Raw genomic sequence first — 18,849 nt, forward strand, 5'->3', positions numbered from 1 at the left:
ACAGAAGGCTTTCTGTGGCCATGATGGTGGAGTGTGCCAGAGCGCCGGTCCGTATGGACTTACTGGGATATTATCAAAGCAGAAAGGAATGATGGGAGAGCTTCAATCCAAGTGCCCATGCCCCATCACTTTGTCTTTATCTGCTTCTCTATCTATAATCATTGATTTGATGCAATTTTGATGCATTTACTGCGTGTATACTCAATGATTATTTACTAGTCCATGCTAATTTTGTTTTCTCTAACTTGTCTCTTTCTGCCTCTCTACATCATTTTTTTTCTTTTCTTCTGTCTGTCTCTGTGAAAGTTACAGCCTCTGTTTTTCTCCAGGGAAAGTTGTGGAAAATTGCAGATTTATTAAGCAGATTGAACAGCAGGACATGTACGCGACTGAACGGTAGTCTCCAAACACTGCTCCTTGTCTCTGCACCGCTGATTTATGTTTCCTAGCAGAAGAAAACACTTCAGGAATGGAACAGCGTGTGTTTGTGACTTGTGTCTTTTTGTATTCATCTTTGTGCATGATGTAGTTACTATGAGTACACTGTGTTGTTGTTTGCAGTACAGTTACATAGTACTGAAATGATAAGTCAATTTATCACAGTCAATCGATAAAATGTTAATCATCTATTTTGATTATCAATTAATGGTAAAAACACCAGACATTCTCTGATTCCAGCTTCTCTAATGTGAGGATTTACTGCTCATCTCTGTTTTATATCATTGTAAAGTGAATATCTTTCGGCGTCTGACTGCTTGTCAGACAAAAGAAGACATCTAAAGATGTTACCTTGGACACATTTTCAAAATGTGTGAGCGATAGACAATTTTTACTATTTTATATCTAAATGTTTATTAATAAATGTCAGATTTTCTGATAATGACCGTAATTGTCAGTAGCAGCCCTACTGTTCTATGTGTGTGTAAGCACCACCAATGTATGCTCCTATGCTGTATGTGTATACAGTACAGCAGATGAAAGCGTCATGGAACAAGTCTGCATATGTGTACACTTGATAAAGATAGTTGTTTAAAGATCAGGATCGACGTCACTGCAGGAGCAAATAGCCAAAAAGAGATAAAACTGATAGATCAAATAAATATAAAGATAAACAACATAATAACGAACTCATACTGCTGCCTGTACATAAACAACTCGAACCCCCGAGGGATCCAACAGGCTCCGTATGTCCCTGCCATGTTTCTTCTCCACGGCTGGGACTCAAAGTGGCCTTCAGCCGACTGGAGCGCCTGTTCATTCTCACCCCGTCTTTGTTAGACGGGACTGACGGCGTGGAGAGGGGAGAAGCTACGGCTTGTTTCTTTTGTTCCAAAGTTACAACGGGGGTCACGTTCCCTTCCCAGGCTCTTTCAGCTAAGAGCCGGTATTTACCAGCACGCTGATTTGCACATTTATCATGGCTCTCACTGTCTGGCACCGGGCCAAGTGGTGGAGAATGAGGAGGGAGGGAGGGAGGGAGGGAGGGAGAGGGCAAGAGAAGAAGGCCGCCATGAAGAATCAGAGTTGAGGGAAAGGGGGGTTGTACGTCCTTTGGCATCTATAGTGAAAGTCCCATGCTTAAAGAGCCAATCCAAATCCAAGACACTCAGCAGTGAAGCACCACTTTAACATTTTTGGAAAAGTGCTTGTTTGCGGTCTTACCCAGAGTCAGATGAAAAGATCAATACCAATTTCATCTCTGTGCATACAGTACAGTAAAGCGAGAGGGGGAAGTTTAACCTCTGTCAAAGTGAAAACTTGCCTTTCTGCTTCTCTCCGTTTTGTATCTTAGCGACAATGTTCACATAAAACCACTTTTCCAGATGATGTCATTGGACATCTGCTCACTTACAGGACATGTTAGGGAACCAGTGCAAAGACCTGTACACAGATCAAGACAAGTCAAATCGGAGAGACTTAGTCAGGAGAGGCTTAGAAAAGGGTTGTAGGCATGACTGTAAGCCAGAGGAACAGGGGGGTATCAGGGAAAACAGTTAAAGATCCCCTCTGGACATGTTTTGAGACATACAGTATAAAAAGAGTAGAATAATACTCTACTGAGAAGTCCATTGAGGTTTCAAGTTTCCGCATCACACTTGTGCAAGCTGCATAATGAACCACAACTAGCTCCAAACTAAGTGTGATCACAAAACCTTTGTTTGTTTACGTCTTAAATTCAGATTTAAAGTGAGAACAAAAGAAAAATTTCCCCTTCGGCAAATGAATGTGAAAACAACCTTCTGGTTTTGCATGTACATCATCATTCAGCACAGAGAAGCTCAAACATCCAACAATAATCAAAACACATTTCCGAGTAGAGGGGGACTTTAAAGTTCATCCTATCCTTAAACCACAGGACTGACTGCCAGATTAGAAACTAGTCCCAGAAATGATTGAAAATCTTGATGAATGTTTTTTCTGCCTTTCACTCTAACCTTAAATACACAGGAAAATAACCACATAATATGATATTGGAGTTATTACAGTTATTGTGGTAACTGCATACTAATATTTACCATGGTAGAGTGAAGGATTTGCCACAGTCTTAACCATAATCTTACATCACTGTTATTTTTGAGGCATACTGTGCCCCTGAGAACAGATAAAAGAAACAGGATTGTAGTTGACACAACAAATCTCACCTCAGGGTCTGTTTCGTAGATGTTCTGGAGCTTTCAGTGGTATCACACGGTCTTCCTCAGCAGGTGGAGTTGTCCAGGAGTCATGGAATTATAGATGTAAGGTGCCCAGAAAAATGGCTTGAACATCTACAATTCCATGACAACTGGGCAACTACTAATGAAAATCAGGGGTTATGACTGAAAGCTCCAGCACAGCTACTATACTGACCTTATGGTTAGACTGTTTTGTCAGCTACTGTTTCCAAAAAGGCTTCTGGGTGCAGTCCATCTCTATTTGAATGTATATCTTTCAGGAGCAGCCGCCATCTTTCAAAGCTGCACTGACTTTAGTGTGAGAAGCGCCTAAACCTTGGAAGCCAGTAGGCTGTTGTCACAGGGAATTTGGACAAGCAGAGGCGAACCTCTGCTAAGAGCCGACCGTGCTGGCATTCCACACTCCACGACGAGATGAGCTGCTAACTTATAACTCACGCGAAAAGCCCCTCAGAGGGAAGACTTATGTTAACACGGGAGGATCTCACAGAAAACTGCCACACTAACTCACCTTCACGCCTACACACTTCACTGTATCTTATGACAGATGGATGGGCGGGTTTGGGTTTCACTTTTAATCCCGTTAAAGTCTCTCGCTGTCTTTCCCCGTCTCCTCTGCCTCCTTTATCTTTTTCTCGAACAACTCCCTCTTTTTGGACACAACTCTTTTTCCATGTGTGCATCAATAGTTGAATATGAGAACTGTTGGAATAGAGAATATATGGTAATATAGTGTAACGTTCTCCCTTTGCTTCATATTGTTTTGTGAACAATCATCCAACATTTTTACAATTCAATACAATGCATTTGAAATCGACTGAAAATATATTGATCCATTCACAGATGTGCATAACCCGAGTCCTGCGAGTATTCATCACTGCTGTGCTGTGTTTCCAGCACAAATATTACTACAGTAAATATTAATAATAAGTCTAGGAAGGCAAAATCAACACAGCTATCAGCAGGTTATGAACAAGCTGGACAAAACTATCATGGCCATTATATTTTGATTTCTAGCATTTATACAGCAGCTATAATAAGCCTTTAGTTTCCTTTTGATAAAATGTCCATGTGAGTAACAGAGAATTACACAATTTATAGAACTATATTTTGAACCAAGAAAAAGGTAAGAAAAAGATATGGGATGTATACAACACTGAAGAAACAACTCAGTGTTGTATATGTATATGCATAAGGTTTAGGGCCAGACAAACATGTCCTCATCTTTTAGCACACCAGCCTTAGAGTCTGAGCTGCTTGGATAGATTCAGGGACCTGGCACCGATGTTTCCTGTCTTTCTGTTCGAGACCAAGCCCCCCTTCCCCATCAATCAGCCATGAAAAGCAAACACCAATATGAGGGCCTTCTGGCACAACTGAGGAAACAGGTCTGCTTTCTATAAACATTCCTCTGAGAGACATGAAGGCTTGATAAGAAAGAAAAAAACAAAAAAAACAACCTCTCCACCCTCCCAGTCTACTGCTGGCACACACACTTACACACACAGGGTACATACTTCACATAGTGTTCGCATGGATGCTCAGTGATATGGAAACAAAGTGCAGTTTCAGTGATGTTTTTAATTGACCAGACTGAAGCCAACCCTATATTTCACACAGTGTCCAAACATTTTCACATTTCATATCACCTTACCTGTGTTTTAATTAAGTGATATATTATAAAAAGTTTCCAGGAGCACTTGTGTAGGGATATTTTTACCAGCAGTAAAATTACAAGACATTAGCCCCTTTTATACAGCCTGTTCAAGGCTCGAATGCTGCACCTTTATTCCGCCTCACAGTTCTGTATACAAGGTAAAACATGGAATTGGGGGGGGGGTCGGAATCAGAACCGGATCAACATCTATGTAAAAGGTAAAGTCTGCATCACGCCTCTGATTTCAGAATGCTATCTAAAATCACACACCGAGTCTACAGGGAGTCTTTAGATAAGACAGAAAGGCAAAATATGAAAGACTTGACTTTGGGTGCTTAGGGCTGAAAAGACAGAACTACAATAGCTTGGGTGTTGTGTCTCTCTCTCCCTTATTTATAAATGGAGACAAAAATATTTCCACAATCAAGGAGTAGCTATCATAGCAAAAAAACTGAATGTTTCTCTGTCAAACATCCTACACACCTAAAGTAATTGGTCTGAATTTGAATATATATTCTCTGTTCAACTTCAAGTACTGTCTCTGCTTTCGATGGATTATTGGGCAAGAGACGAGGGCACAGAAATCAACCATCAGTTTACTTTCTCTGCTGTTGGGTAGAGGTATGAAGAAGTGGCTGTATTGTACCATACTGTACATTAGAAAACATGGATGTGGGGTAACTGCTCAGCAACTTCCAAAGGCAAACACCTATGTCCATTTGATATGAAGTTTCAGTTTCACAAGCTGGAGCGGCACTGATCTCAAAATTTAAGTACGATATTCTGCACTTAATTCTACTCACTCCAATATGTTAGCCTAGGTATCAATAAATGAATAAATCTGAAATTTCATAACTTTCCAAATGGATAAAACATAATAAGACTTCAGCTGAGTTTCATTGCAGGAGCCAGATTCAATAAGCTTCATGTTGCTTTGAAGCCAAAATAGGTCTGTGTTTGTGAAATGGATTCCTGAAAGGGTCAAATAAGGCTGTCTACCTCTCCCACAACAACATGTCCTCTACTAAAGCTATAACATGTGGTAAGGAGAGTGTACAGCCATTGGCTGGGACAGTTTGGAAACCGATAGGGCAGCCATCTTGATGTCACAACAAACGAGAAACATTTGGTGATCAAAAATGTAAAGCTGCTTGTCAAACTAAAAAGTCACATCAAAGACAAGGGAAGGGGGACAAGGAAGGTTTTTACCTTCTTTCTCAATATGTTCCTTTACTTTGAAATTGCAAAAGCTGTTTAAGAAAGGGCCATTATACCAGGCCCCAAATTTGATTGCATAGCGTCATTTAAAAGATTAGCTGCCATTAAATGTTTCACTATAATGTCCCCCTTTTTGGGGGGGGGGGGGGGGGGGGGTATTATAAGGAATTCCTGTATTTAAGGGGTATTAGACTTAGAGGGTCTGCAGAAAGCTTTTGTCTGAGTGCACTGGCACCAATAATAACTTAAGTTTCAAATAGGGGAGAAACGTGGATCGTGGAAGTAAATTCATTTAGAGTGGAGGGTTTCTTGAGCGGAGACCAACAAATCAAAGTGTCTGGAAAAACAAACCTGATTTGATGCACAATTTATGTCACAATGAAACATCAGTTTGAGCTGTAGCACAAAAACCAAACCAAACCGTAAAACTAAAAACATTACATCGGTTCTGAGTGGATGAATGGGCATCATGTGTTCCAAGTTGGTGGGCTTTCTCATGCCTCACGGTACTGAGTTGTTACAGCCTCAGAGCAGTAAATTCTAAAAGGGTCCTCTGTTCATTTTAACTGTAACATTAGTCTCCGGATATGCTCCTTCATGCACTCTTTAAACGCCTTCCTCTGGGCCTATGACAGCAGTTTCTCATATGTGCCAGATGACCTGCTAAGTAACTACCATAAGTGAAAGATTATATGATGCCCTTGAAAAATGTGAAGCTTTTATAGTGCCCTCATTGGATGCTATTAATTATACTAAAAGCCCAGCTGTAAGGCGTGATGCTTTGGCACAGCTATAGATTATTTATGTTGCTAATGTATTGCAGGTTAACAGTATGTGCCAACACTGAGTCCAGAGGACAAAGGGAATAAATAAATTGCTGTGCACACATTACAGCTCCACAAAGCATTTTGTGAACGTAAAAGAAATTCCAATGGCAGATCACTTCTATTACAATAGAGAGGGATGTATTGTGCCATGTATTGATTAAGCCTACACTGTATATGCAAGCTCTGTACTGTACTTCTGCTCAATGCATAACATTGAGCAGAAGATATATGGCTTATATTGCAATGTATCTTCATGCCCTTGAATCAAGGGCCAGAGCCAAGTTCTCTCACTCATCTATCTATCCATCTATCTATCCATCTGTCCAAATATCCATCCATCCGTCAAAACTTCCCGTTCTATAACAGGCAATTATTATACAGAAGTCCTTTGCACAGTCAGAGTCTGTTCTCTATCAATTAGGAACATGATTTGTTTTAAAAATGCTCTCTTTTACAGTACAGAGTAATAAAAGAGGTTAGGCTGTGTCTGTAAGGCCCGAATACACACAAAGAAGGATTACATCAGCAGAGGAGCACGGCAATTCATGCTGGTGGATTTTTATGGTCCATGGACCACTGCCCTGTCCCTAATCCCAGAAACATGTACACACATACACACACCTTCCCAAACTTCCCAACCCTTCCTACTCGCCTGTCCTGCCTGTGGTTGATTGTGTCTGTGGTTAGGCATCTATCACGACTTGCCTAAAGGAGGGGCAGGGGGGTTGAGTGGAGCAGCGCTTCCCTGGCAGACATTAATGATGAAAAATGTCTCCGCTGAAATCCAGTCCGGCACAGGCAGTGGATGTATGCCATTCCCACACAACCAGGAGTCAGGGGTAATGCTGCTGCCCGAGCAGGACAGTGATATGTTACATTCATGTTGGCCAAGGAATGTTTCAGAGGAATTCAGGGATACAGTGAAGTACTGTACATGGAGAGGAGATTCGTCACACAGCAAACCGGAGTGGGCTGTGGGTCTCACATGATACAACTAATGACAAATATGATGTCAAAGTTTACACTGATTCCACAGAACACACTGACACTGATGAAAAAAAACTTTGCTTCTTCACTAAAGTGGGAACCAGATATTGTATTTACTTTACACATCTGGATATAGCAAGGCTACCACAGAGTCCCAGACCCCTTGGGGCCCCAAAAAGATGCACTGCATGTCGGTTAATTGAACATAATTTGATTAACTGCAAATTTGTACAGGAATTTTCAGCACTGCAGTTTATCAGCTAAGGTGGGTCATACATTACTGATAATCATTTGGCCCTGGGCGCTCAACAGACTACAAAATGCACAGAGGATGTGGGGGTCACTTACAGGCCCCAGCGACAAATTTGTGCCTTGAGGCGTTCTAACAAGTTCATTGGGTTGTGTAAGTTTTGATGGTTTGGTTCAGTGATTTGGTGGCGAAATTGCTCTATAAATAGAAGGTCAGAGGGATGATTCCAGCAACAGTGACAGGGACCTGCTTCTGCCTGTAATGAAATACAGTATACTAATGCATTGATTAGAGGCGTGTCTGAGCAGGAAAACACAATTTAACCTTTATTTCTCAGAGTATAAAGTTGTACTGAAAGAACTGTAAAAAAAAGACCAATAAGAATCCAGACACCCACACAGACGGGGTGGACAGGGGAAATCACAGCTGTCAGAGCACAGTGCTACTTTGCAAAATCTGTGTAATATGTTCTGTGTTTTCACACTATGCCCTTATTCTTGTTCTCCCCAATTTGAAGCAAATTGGAGGCAATTCTAACTCGCTCTACGTGCCAAAAATTCCCAATGTGCTGTCAGGTTTTCTCACGCCTGGGGAGATGTTTTCTGTGCAACAACTTTTGCAAGGTCCTGTTGTGAAACACTGCAGCTCAGTTCATGGCTGCAGACACAGCAACACTGAAATCAGTAGAGGACGCACATACACACACACTCTCTCTCACATGCAGAACATAATCCACTTTTGATAGATGGCATATTACTTTCTACCGCAAATTATCGACGGCAGTTTCTTTTTGAAAGTGTGATCTGACCTCTGGGTCAAAAAGATGACACATGATTGGTGCACAAGCAACACACACACACACACACACACTAATGTACCTGAAAGATGCTACAAGTTCTTTTCATGAATTCAGGAAAAGAGAAGAAAAGAGAAGAGAAGAGAAGAGAAGAGAAGAAATAAGCGAGAGGAGACATACGCCACCACTGCCATTCCAGCTATGACCATGGGCCACCAACCACAAAACATGGTAAGCCAAGGAGACCACACACAGACACAAGCACTTCAGGCACAAGCAGTGCTTTACATTACATAAACACAAACACAAACAAAGTCTATGCAAACACAACAAACAAAAAATCTAATTTATGTTTCTTACATGCTCCCTTACAGTACAAACATTCCTGTCATCCATACCAGCTACAGTGAACAGACACTGTACTTTTTATATATACATATACACATGTGCAAGAACAGAGCACAATTGCTTACACACAGTAAAACCTACCAACATAAACTACACAGACACAGTACTTATGTCAAGTCACATATGTGCCTGAAAACTCATACATCTGAGAATGCTTAAAGCTTTCTGCTTCTCCTACCAATCAAACAAATTCACAATGCAGAGGATTTGCTGTAAAACAGAACACAGTACAGCCAACACTTGGGACAGCCAAGAGCTCAAATACCAGGCAGCAGCTCTTTTCCCCCCCGTCTCACAGCCACAGTCCTTACCTGAAACACTGCGGTGGCCATCCTGTGTCAGTGTGTATGTGTATGCGTGCGCGTGTGTGTGGTTCTCTCTTTCACTCTTTGGGTTCCTCTGTCCGGCTGTGTTTTAGTGCTGCATCGTCCTTTCCCTTTTCCCCTCTGTGAAGCAGAGAGGTTTTCTCTGCGCTCCAACCAGATGGCTATGGCTAAATCCACTCACTGTTACCTTGGTGCAGCGCGGAGCTGGAGGAGTGTACAAGTGTGTGTGTGTGTAGAGAGAGAGAGAGAGAGAGAGAGAGAGAGTGAGATTGCGTGTGTCTGTGTGTGTGTGTGTGTGTTTCAGGCTCTAAGCTAATAGGTCTGGCAAGTCTCTCCCTCTCTCACTCCTCCTCCAAGAAAATGAGCATAAAAATGTCTAAAGAGTCATCCCACCACTGGAAACGGCGCAGTGCAGCATTCAGCGCTGAATAAGCAGGCAAAGTCTGGCTACAGGCTATAGCTATTTCCCTCTCTTTCACAGCCTGGGTTTTCTCCTCCCTCTTGTTCAGTCCATTTTCACCCTCCTCCCAAATGGGGGAGACACATGAGTAATGAGAAAAGAGAAAAAATATTGAAGTGAATTTCCCAGGGAGATCAGGGGGGGAACCAGACATGAGCTCGGGAAACAAAAGCACAGCTCTTTTCTTTCTCTGTCTCACTGTCTTTTTCTCATTCTCTCTCTCTGTCTCTCTCTCTGTCTCGCTCTCTCTTTCACACACACACATACGCACACACACACAAACTCCTTCCTCACAAGCTAATTCTTCATTCTCTCCTTGTTATCAGCTTCTCAAGTTTCAGGTTAAATGTGAGTCGCTCCCCCCCTCCACCCGCCTTCTGTTTCTTTCCCTCTCTCACTGACTACTTTCTCTCTCTAACATACACACACACACACTCACTCTACAGCTGCAGAGAGAGAGAGAGAGAGAGAGAGAGAGAGAAAGAGAGAGAGAAAGTACCATGAATGAATCCATTGACTTCATGGCAACTCCAAAGTCAAACAGTGTCAACAGGATCGAGGAGATACATATTTATCAGTCACCAGCTCCGTACATACGTCTTTCAACTCACTGCAGCACTAAATCATGTTGTATTGATTCCAAGAGTTCAACTGTGTCTTAATATGCTGATATAAAGAGATAACAACTGTAAACTGTACCGTATAATTCAATACAGTAAGCCAGCAGCATTCACCGATGAATTACTGTCTCTTCAGTTAATGAACTAATTAGGAGTTAATAATCACTTTCTGACACTCAGAAACTTCCCTCGCTCCACGCCTACACTAAGCTTGGTATACATACATAGTAAAGGCAGTAAATACTATTGATGATAGTCTTTTACAGAGAGTGGCATTATGGGTAACCGTAGGTCACAGAGGCTCGCAGAGGAGCTGACTTGCACAACTCCCAAAACTCAACAATGTATCATGCAGAGCTGCGTATGAAGCTAGTAGATTGATTTATCCAACTTCTGTCAGGAGGTTTTTTCATTCGAAACTCAGACGAAAACAAACAGGAATGTACTACATACAAGAACAAAGGAAACTGCCACACAAACATATCTGAGTGACCTCTGTGCACGTTCACCTACGCCCAGCCCACACTATAATTTCAGCTTTACTATTGTTAAGTTTGACAACTTTAAGTCAACAATACAGTAACATATATCCCACATGGCCATTTAGCTTTTCCAATGAAATAAAAATCTAAGTATCCACATAATCCCTTTTAGTAAGGCATTAGAGTAGAGGGACTACTGAGGTCGTCTATGCTGGTGTTTGATTGGTTCTCTGAGTAAAGAAGCAGGAATAACCCTCAAACTGACAACATGTTAATTACTTAGACTCCATTCAAAATTATTTAAATAGCCCTGCTGCAGAGGCAGTGGTAGAATGATTTCAGTTGTATCGCCAACCACTGATAAATTCAGTCATGAAGAAAACAGCGTTTGCTCCATAATGCTTCAAGCTGCAGCTGCTGCTGCTGCTGCTGCTGCTGGAAACAACAGCGATGAGAGCACTGAGGCTGAACTAAAAGAGTAAAATTAAAGGCCGTGAAACCAAAACAATTCTCCGAAACACACTGCAAACCCCAGTAGAGCTGAGGAGAGCTACTGCAGTTTCAGGTGATGATTCTCTGCGGATTCGTCACTACAAACAACACCTTTCCCATTATAGACAGTAATGCCATCCATTGTTACCATAAAAATTTTACAGCAGTTGAGGGCTTTAATCTCACCTGGAATCCTGATGATAGTACAGTAGCCCCTAAACATCAGTAGCTCTCACAAACAGTAAGGCATTTTATTTCATTTCCACAACCTCATCGGTTATTATCCAGTAGCAGACAAAGGGACATTACTGAAGAATGTTTGGTACAAATTTGTAGCACATTAACTATTATTATGCCTCAACATGGAAAGAATGGCCACTGTCTTTGATGTTGTTCTGATGTAATTACATGGAGGGTAGTTTTAAAAGCAACACCTTTAGCTGAAGTCGTGTTCACCAGATGTCGGCTCAGTAAGCGTTATTTAATTCACCATTAATGACAAGGGCAAAGGAGGAAGGGAGGACTGCCAGAGACACAACATATGGTTTGAAGTAACAAAACAACTCGGCTGTTTATGTGAGATGCACACATTTAATGTAGGGACCAGCCTTAAGCATGGAAGTGGGAATTCCCCGTGTTCCTTGGTGTCTGTGTTTGTCCATGTGGGTACAGGTCACTGTACTCGGAGCTCTGTGCTGCCACACTCACTGCAATGCACTTATGCACACCAACAGTTACACCTCTGTATAATAAGGACTGAAACGTATGGGAAAGTTATCAGAGAGCATTTAAGGCTAATATGTTTCTCTTAGTCTTGTCTGTTTCCCATGTCCTGGCTTTTATTAACCTCTATGACTGACCCTATGACTGCTGTCTGCAATCACACTGTCACTGTCACAGACAACCATCAGACTGCAATGCCACAGTTTTTTTTTTTTTTTTACTTTTGCAGCTCATTTTGTTCTAGTAAAGCCATGGATTATAAGTGTTAGCTTGAGAAAAACACAGTTTCAAATAAGTTAGATCACTAAATGATTAACAGGTCTGTCTTTCTCTCAGACATCAGCACAAATCCTGTACAAAAGTCACCACCATGTGTTGTCACTGTTCTTCAATTTGACTTTTCAAATTGCAAAAACATGGTGGCTCTTCCAGAAAAGCTGAGAAAAACAAATCCAAAGATCAAAAGTTCTACGCTTTGGGTGAAGGAGAGGTAAAGAAAGTGATGAGGACAGAGGAAAAAGAAAAAAACAAGGAGTCTTAAGCAGAAGTAAGTAACATACAGATGGAGGAAAGGGAGGGAGAGAGAGAGAGAGAGAGAGAGAGAGAGAGGGAGGGAGAGAGAGAGAACTGTTTGGGTGAGGTCCAGTTTCATGAGTCTGACTCAGGCTTTCCCAAGCAACAGCAGAGCCGAGCAGATCACTGTCCCCCAGCGCCCAGCAGAACGTTTCACCAACGCCCAAGCAGCACACAGACCAGATTTAACATGGATTTTTCTACTGAATGGTCATGATTAGGCAGCAGGAGCTCAGACACAGTGGAAGCAGACATAGGATGGAAAAATTGTCGCTTTGAATCAAAAGACAGGCTTGGAGATATATATGGGTGGGGAACGTGAATAAAAGTCTCCAAATTCCCAATAGTATGTAATGAGGAGGTGTCCTCCAGGAAGGTGTTTCTCCAACAGCTGTTGTAGTGGTCACAGGAGCTTAGTGATGCTGGAAAAGAGGGTGCACGCTTAGCAACTGCTCCTCAAAAAACAAACATTATTATTATATATATAAGGAATATAATTTTGTGTTAATTTATGCAGCTCTATGTTCTATAAAGTCCTGCCCCTTCACTTCACTACCCTTCCATCACTGTCTCCTGCATACACTTGGCCCATTGTTCACATTCTTTCCAGCAACTCTTGATTACTCCATCATGTTAAAGGCTGGGCGTTCCTGTTTGTTTTCTCTGCTGTATCTATGCACATGTCGCTACCATGCAGTTACTAAATACATGGCCATAAGCCACGTCTCTCTGTGTAAGCCATTTGCTCATGCACGGGAACAAGGAGAGCTGACAGGCGATTGTTTTTTTTTTGTTGTTTTCATGGAGATCACTGATCAGTGAAACTCTGTTTTGCAGTTTAGGAGGGTAAACATTAAAGCCGCACCGATCAATATTTTTATGTCAGCAGTGGAGGGTGAAAGGTGTCGCTGTTAAGAAGCCCACGTAGCCTTCAGCTCTACAAGAGCACTTGAGCATATTCCAGCTTATTGTTCTTGTTTTACAGGCCACAATTCAACTGTTCTGGTTCAGTCTCACCGCTCTCATCAACCCCAGGTAGTCAGAAACATGACTCTAAAGCTACTTTTGCTCTATATTTACAGGATGTGTAAATAGCCAAATGTTTTCTGACATGTTAGCCATAACACTTTTATGAGGTGATAATATGTTAATGTTGTGTTTACAGCCTGTTTCGCTGCCCCCAAGTGGCCAAAAATGCAATTACCGCAGCTTTAAAGTTGGCTTAGTGTTCTCTCAGGACTGCATTACCTGCATCAGCTCAACATGTCTCTAACCGTGACGTATTAGACCACAAATATTTAGTGAAGTATGCATGACCTCATGATATGAAACTAACTGAAAATCCTGATTAAACTAAAAACAGAAACATAATTTCTGATTCAGTAAGAGCCCTCAAATTAGAGGCCATATGATTTCTCTCGTGTTCCTGCAAACGTTTGCTGTCATAAGCCGATGGCAGAGCAGCGAGCATGTGTTCTGTCCTGTGACTGCTAATTCAATTAGCTTCAGAGCTGTGGGCTGGCTCAGTATATGATCAGACCAGGAGCTGCTTACTTGAAAATACAGCACATACAAAAACTATGACAAAGACTCCAGCAAATATTTTGATTATGACCTCACCCCATCCATTTCATGTTTGCCCTCACTTGCTCCCGTCATGTCTTTCCCAGTAATATGACTTTGACATGACTTTTTGCATGTTTTCTTAACAGGAGTCCAATCCCCACGCCCCCCTCCTACTGTGACTCCCATTTCTCACTCTGCAGGGCCGCATGGAATAGGAAGGAAGTTGTTAATGTTGTTACTGGGTTTCAATACCACACCGACATCTTTGAAACTTCACTTGGGGTTATGTAACACCTCCTGTGCCTGCAGTAGAAGAACAATGTGTTGCATCCCTCACTAATGGCTAGTGTATCTCACTCTCTGGTGTGAATTATTTAGGAGGAAGTTTGCTCTCTGGTTATATTTAAGTCCCACAATGGCTAAAAACTACACATTAAAACTTGTATTAACAGAGGAGTACAAACAATGTCTGCAGCCCTTTCTGAGGAGTGGAATAATACTTTGAAACACATACTAGACAGTACATAAAGTTTTGTTAAGCGTTTAAGTAACAGTACATCTCAAATAGTTTAACAGAGGTTTGAGAAATAAACTGAGAATGAACTAATCTTATACAGAGTTGCATCAGCATTCAACAGGAAATTATGAAGAGTACAAGCCCAACAACTTGATAGCAGGTACTCAATCTGCCACTGTCAGCAAAATCCGAAATCCCTAATGTCTGGTCTCACCAGAGCCCAATCTACAGTGCTATAATACCTATATGATCATGAAAAAGCTTAGCTGGTGCTCTGCAGCAGGGACACGGCTTCCAGTTCCAGTCTGTGTGATAAATTAGCCCTGTAGCAATGTGTGGTATCTAAAGGAAGTCATTGGAACGGAGGATGTGGCTAATCGTGCCAAATGATCCTTACAGCTGCTGCTGAAGAAGAAGGCTGTATGAGACAGAACGGAGTCTGAGGACAAAAAGAAGATTTCCTGGGGCATTTTTCTCTGAAAATGAAGTCACAGAAGCTAAAGTTAACTAAAGTTTAAAGTGGCTGTATTAGTGCTGAAATGTTTAGGTGAGTAATCCATTAGTCAATCGACATAAGAACGATCAACAACTATTTTGATGATAAATTCACTTTTAAAGTAATTTATCAAGCGAAAACAGTAAGGGCTTACAACCATCATAGCATTTCTGCAAGGCTGTACAATTTTCACTTTTTTCTGACATTAGGGTTAGAGTTATAGACTCAGATTAGGGACAAAAAAATACCAAATAATTCAAAAGGTAATCAGAAAATGACTAAAAAAAAAAAAAGAAAGAAAAGAAACCTTTAGGTGCAGCACAAGGGGGAGCCCAAAGGTCAGAGTCAACGACTGAACAGAATCCTCTGAGCTGGTAGGAAAACGTTTTCTGTTCAAGAACTTTATGTGAGTGTAAACTTGCTGTCACTTGGGCTTCAGCCAAAGTCTTGCAGTTGAAGGATGGTATTTCTAATGGCTGACTCTACCTGGCTTTGTACATGAAGCTGGTGGTGGAGAGCAGACAGCTACTGTAACCTTCCACAGTTATAAATCCAAGCTATGTTCACCTGGTGAGGGGAAAGTCAGCTGCAAACCTGATGTTCTCTCTCAAAAACGCAACTCGTATGTGTGGATACAGGTGTTTGGATGTGTCAACTACTTGGAGGCAATAAATAATACAAGATCGATGGTCTGCCTTATTCTCAGCCGCACCAAGGTCTTTATATCTCCAGGTGATCTCTCAGAAATGTTAAAAATGTTGGGAGCCAGTAGCCACTGATATACACTCGGTGCTAGAATGACTGATTGTTTAAACTCTGTGGTATGTAACTTTATCCAGAAACTTTCTGGAAAGGAGTAAATGTATACATTTATTTTCAATGCAACATGTTGTTTTAACATTGTAATGATGGAAGGTGTGGATTGGTGGACTAGACTGATGGAAAAGAGGCTAAATGATGCAATTCCACTGAAAAATACCCATTTTTTTACAGTGATCTACTGTAATTATCCTCTAAAATGTTTCTGTAGGACTCATTTGTCAAGCATGAAAACATTCAGAGACAATGTAAAAACAGTGTTATCAAAGGCCCTTTTACACAGCCTGTTCAAGGTGGGATCAATGTCTGTATAAAACGGGAGAGCTGGCACAACAGGGATACGCCAACGCTGTTGTATTACATGCCACGCTTCTGATTCCTTCTCATTCCGCTGGCAGGCTATCTGAAATCATACATAGGGACAGCATTTATCAGCTTTGTTTGGCTCAGTGTAAAAAAGCAAAGCCAGAAGAATGAGGGTTCTTCCTAACGGCTTTATTGCAGCATTTCTGTTTGAAAGGGGCTAATGACTGTTTCAGCAATGCAAAGGCGCAATTTACAGCTTTACTCTTGGCATACTTGATGAGCTAAACGAGGGAATATCCATCAGCAACCTGCACAAAACAGAGCTCTAAACGAAACATGTTGTGTTCAGTAGTGACAGGAACTAAAGGGGTCACAAACAACAAATCTGAAATAACAACAACAACAAAAAAAAAAAAAAACAGCGGAAGCCAGCCAGCACAAAGAAACATGATTTTCTGCAGACTTTCAAAACATGCATTCTGAGAATACAGAAGCTGGGAAAAATGAAAACAAATGCTTCATCATTTTGGAGAGAATGAAAAACTAATAGAGTGAAAGTAAGTACATGTTCTTCCACCTTGCCTTCTCAGACCTCTTTATTTAAGTGGGTGGAACATGGTAGTTTCCTTCTCAAAACACACTTGACAGGCAACAAAGGGTCGCTGACATCCAATAGGTTCTGCTCTGCACCCCAGTTTGTTCTTGACTTCAAGTGCAGTTCAGATTAGCCCATACTAAGGGTTTGACTTCTGTACAGTCCACAGTGCAAAACTGAATTTTCAGAAAAAAGTGAGGAAATGAGATCAGTTTCATCCATTAAGGCTGAGATGTTAGTGCTCCTGATAGATGCCATTATTCATTATATTGTTGTTGTTTCTATTGTCTGTCAGACTCAACAGGAAATGCTTTCCTTTCCAGAACAAAGGGAAATTGCAAGTACAAAGTAGGAAAAGCTTTCTGTTGATTTGTGAAAGATTAGAGTGTAGGGTCACCTCAGTGACTATACCAAAAAAAAGTATAGGGAACTTTAACCAAATATACTGATGTTGCAATTTTGAATGGTAGGTGTAAAATAAGTAGGTGTAAAGACTGAAATTAGCGTGAGCAGACTATAAGCTCTTAAGTAGTCTGAGGTTTTACCTTTCCTTAATGCTTTCACAGCAGTACAGTGGGAAATCCCAGAAATCCTGCCTCTTTCTTTTTCAGAAGGGCGTTTGAGCAAAGGAAGGAGATGTGACAGAGTCAGAATGGAAAGGTGCTGTATATGCAGCGCAAATGTACAAGGATTTGGAAAAATGTACTGTGAAATTTTTGGCTCCTTCCTGTCATCACACAGAAGTGAAATTTTACTGACAAGATTTAAAGCATTTTTCGCATCCAGCTGTGAGTAAACACACCTAAGACTTGAGGACACATGTGTTCACACGTAGGTCTGACCATTTGTTTGCAGTGGCCAGGTTAAATATGGGCCACAGGTTGGTCTTATCCACAGACAGAGATTTACAACAGTATTGTGTACCTGGGAGAACTGTCCCAGCTTAAAGTTTTTATTAAGCGTTTAGATTCCTAACAGGAGATCCTACTGTATACTGTATGACTGAGTCCATAGAAAAGAGCTTTTTAAGATGAATCATGTATTTAAAAATGTAGCTGTTGGTCTTGCAGGCCTGACTGACTGCCAGCAGTGATCATGCTTGACCCCGTCGCGGTCACTCCCTTGTTTTTCATCTCTGGCTTGTTTGCAAATTGCTTCCTGCCAAAGTGATGACATTTTCGGTTGAAATGTTTAGGGAAGGAAATGCTGCTGTGATTTTTGGAGATGGAAAATTTCACTTCTGTATATAAAGGCACTAACTATGTTCTAGACTCCTTTAACGTCTTCTCTCACAGATTTGACTTCTGGCTTCCTGAAATTCAAATGTTATCAGCAGGCAAGTAGCGCTTTGTTATTTTCACTTTGTTATTCAACACAGCAACACAAAATTTGAGTGGGTGGATGTGAAAACAGGACAAAGAAATTTTACACCCTATTTTGGTTTCATGTTTAACACCAACGACCTTACTCATTCAGTCATATTGGAGGACCACAGGAAAAAATAAATCACCCACAACCTCTGCACTGATTGAAACATTCACCCACAAGTACCAAATTGTGCTTGGCAAATCACAGAAGATTTAAAGGCAACACGATTCACTAATAATCTCTAAATTTACTACAAATTATTAGACGTCAGTAAATTTTAGTGTCAGCATCAATAGGATTTCAGTAGTTGAATATTTTCATGATGGCTTTTTGTGAAGCTAGCTCATTCAGAGAGCTAGATCTTTAGCTGCTATATTTTTCTCACTGTTAGGATGTTAACTTGATAAAGGTTAAATGAGAAACAAGTGGCGTCATGCAAGACCATGAACATTTTTGTATTCTTATCTCAAACCTATCTTTTATTTGCTTGTAAACATGAATCTTGGAAACATATTTTTTTTAGGCTGTGTGCAGCATAAATAAAATGCCATTCACTTCCACTGTACTGAAGAGGAGGGAAAAAAATCCTCAGATCGAAATATCAACACCTGGGAAAACACTGACAGTGGAAAAATAGTTTGCTGTCATAAATCTTCAAAATCTGTTGGCACATTCAGTGGTTATAGTT

The 18,849-nt window shown here is 41.1% G+C and overlaps 1 protein-coding gene across 10 annotated transcripts in view; it reads right to left on the bottom strand.

The window, feature by feature from the left end:
* tns1b (tensin 1b) overlaps window positions 1-18,849 on the bottom strand; it is a 154,513-nt gene that overhangs the window by 76,225 nt on the left and 59,439 nt on the right. The window contains exon 1 of one of the 10 annotated variants that reach the window (XM_041058053.1): window positions 9,130-9,600. The exons of the other annotated variants lie outside the window; for them this stretch is intronic. Coding sequence (XP_040913987.1) covers window positions 9,130-9,150 — 21 coding nt within the window. The 5' untranslated portion in view covers window positions 9,151-9,600. Of the gene's footprint in view, window positions 1-9,129; window positions 9,601-18,849 lie in introns of those variants that run through there. 10 annotated transcript variants of the gene reach the window in all.

Source organism: Toxotes jaculatrix, chromosome 15 (genome assembly GCF_017976425.1).
Source record: "Toxotes jaculatrix isolate fToxJac2 chromosome 15, fToxJac2.pri, whole genome shotgun sequence".
In the NCBI taxonomy this organism is placed as follows: Eukaryota; Metazoa; Chordata; class Actinopteri; family Toxotidae; genus Toxotes; species Toxotes jaculatrix.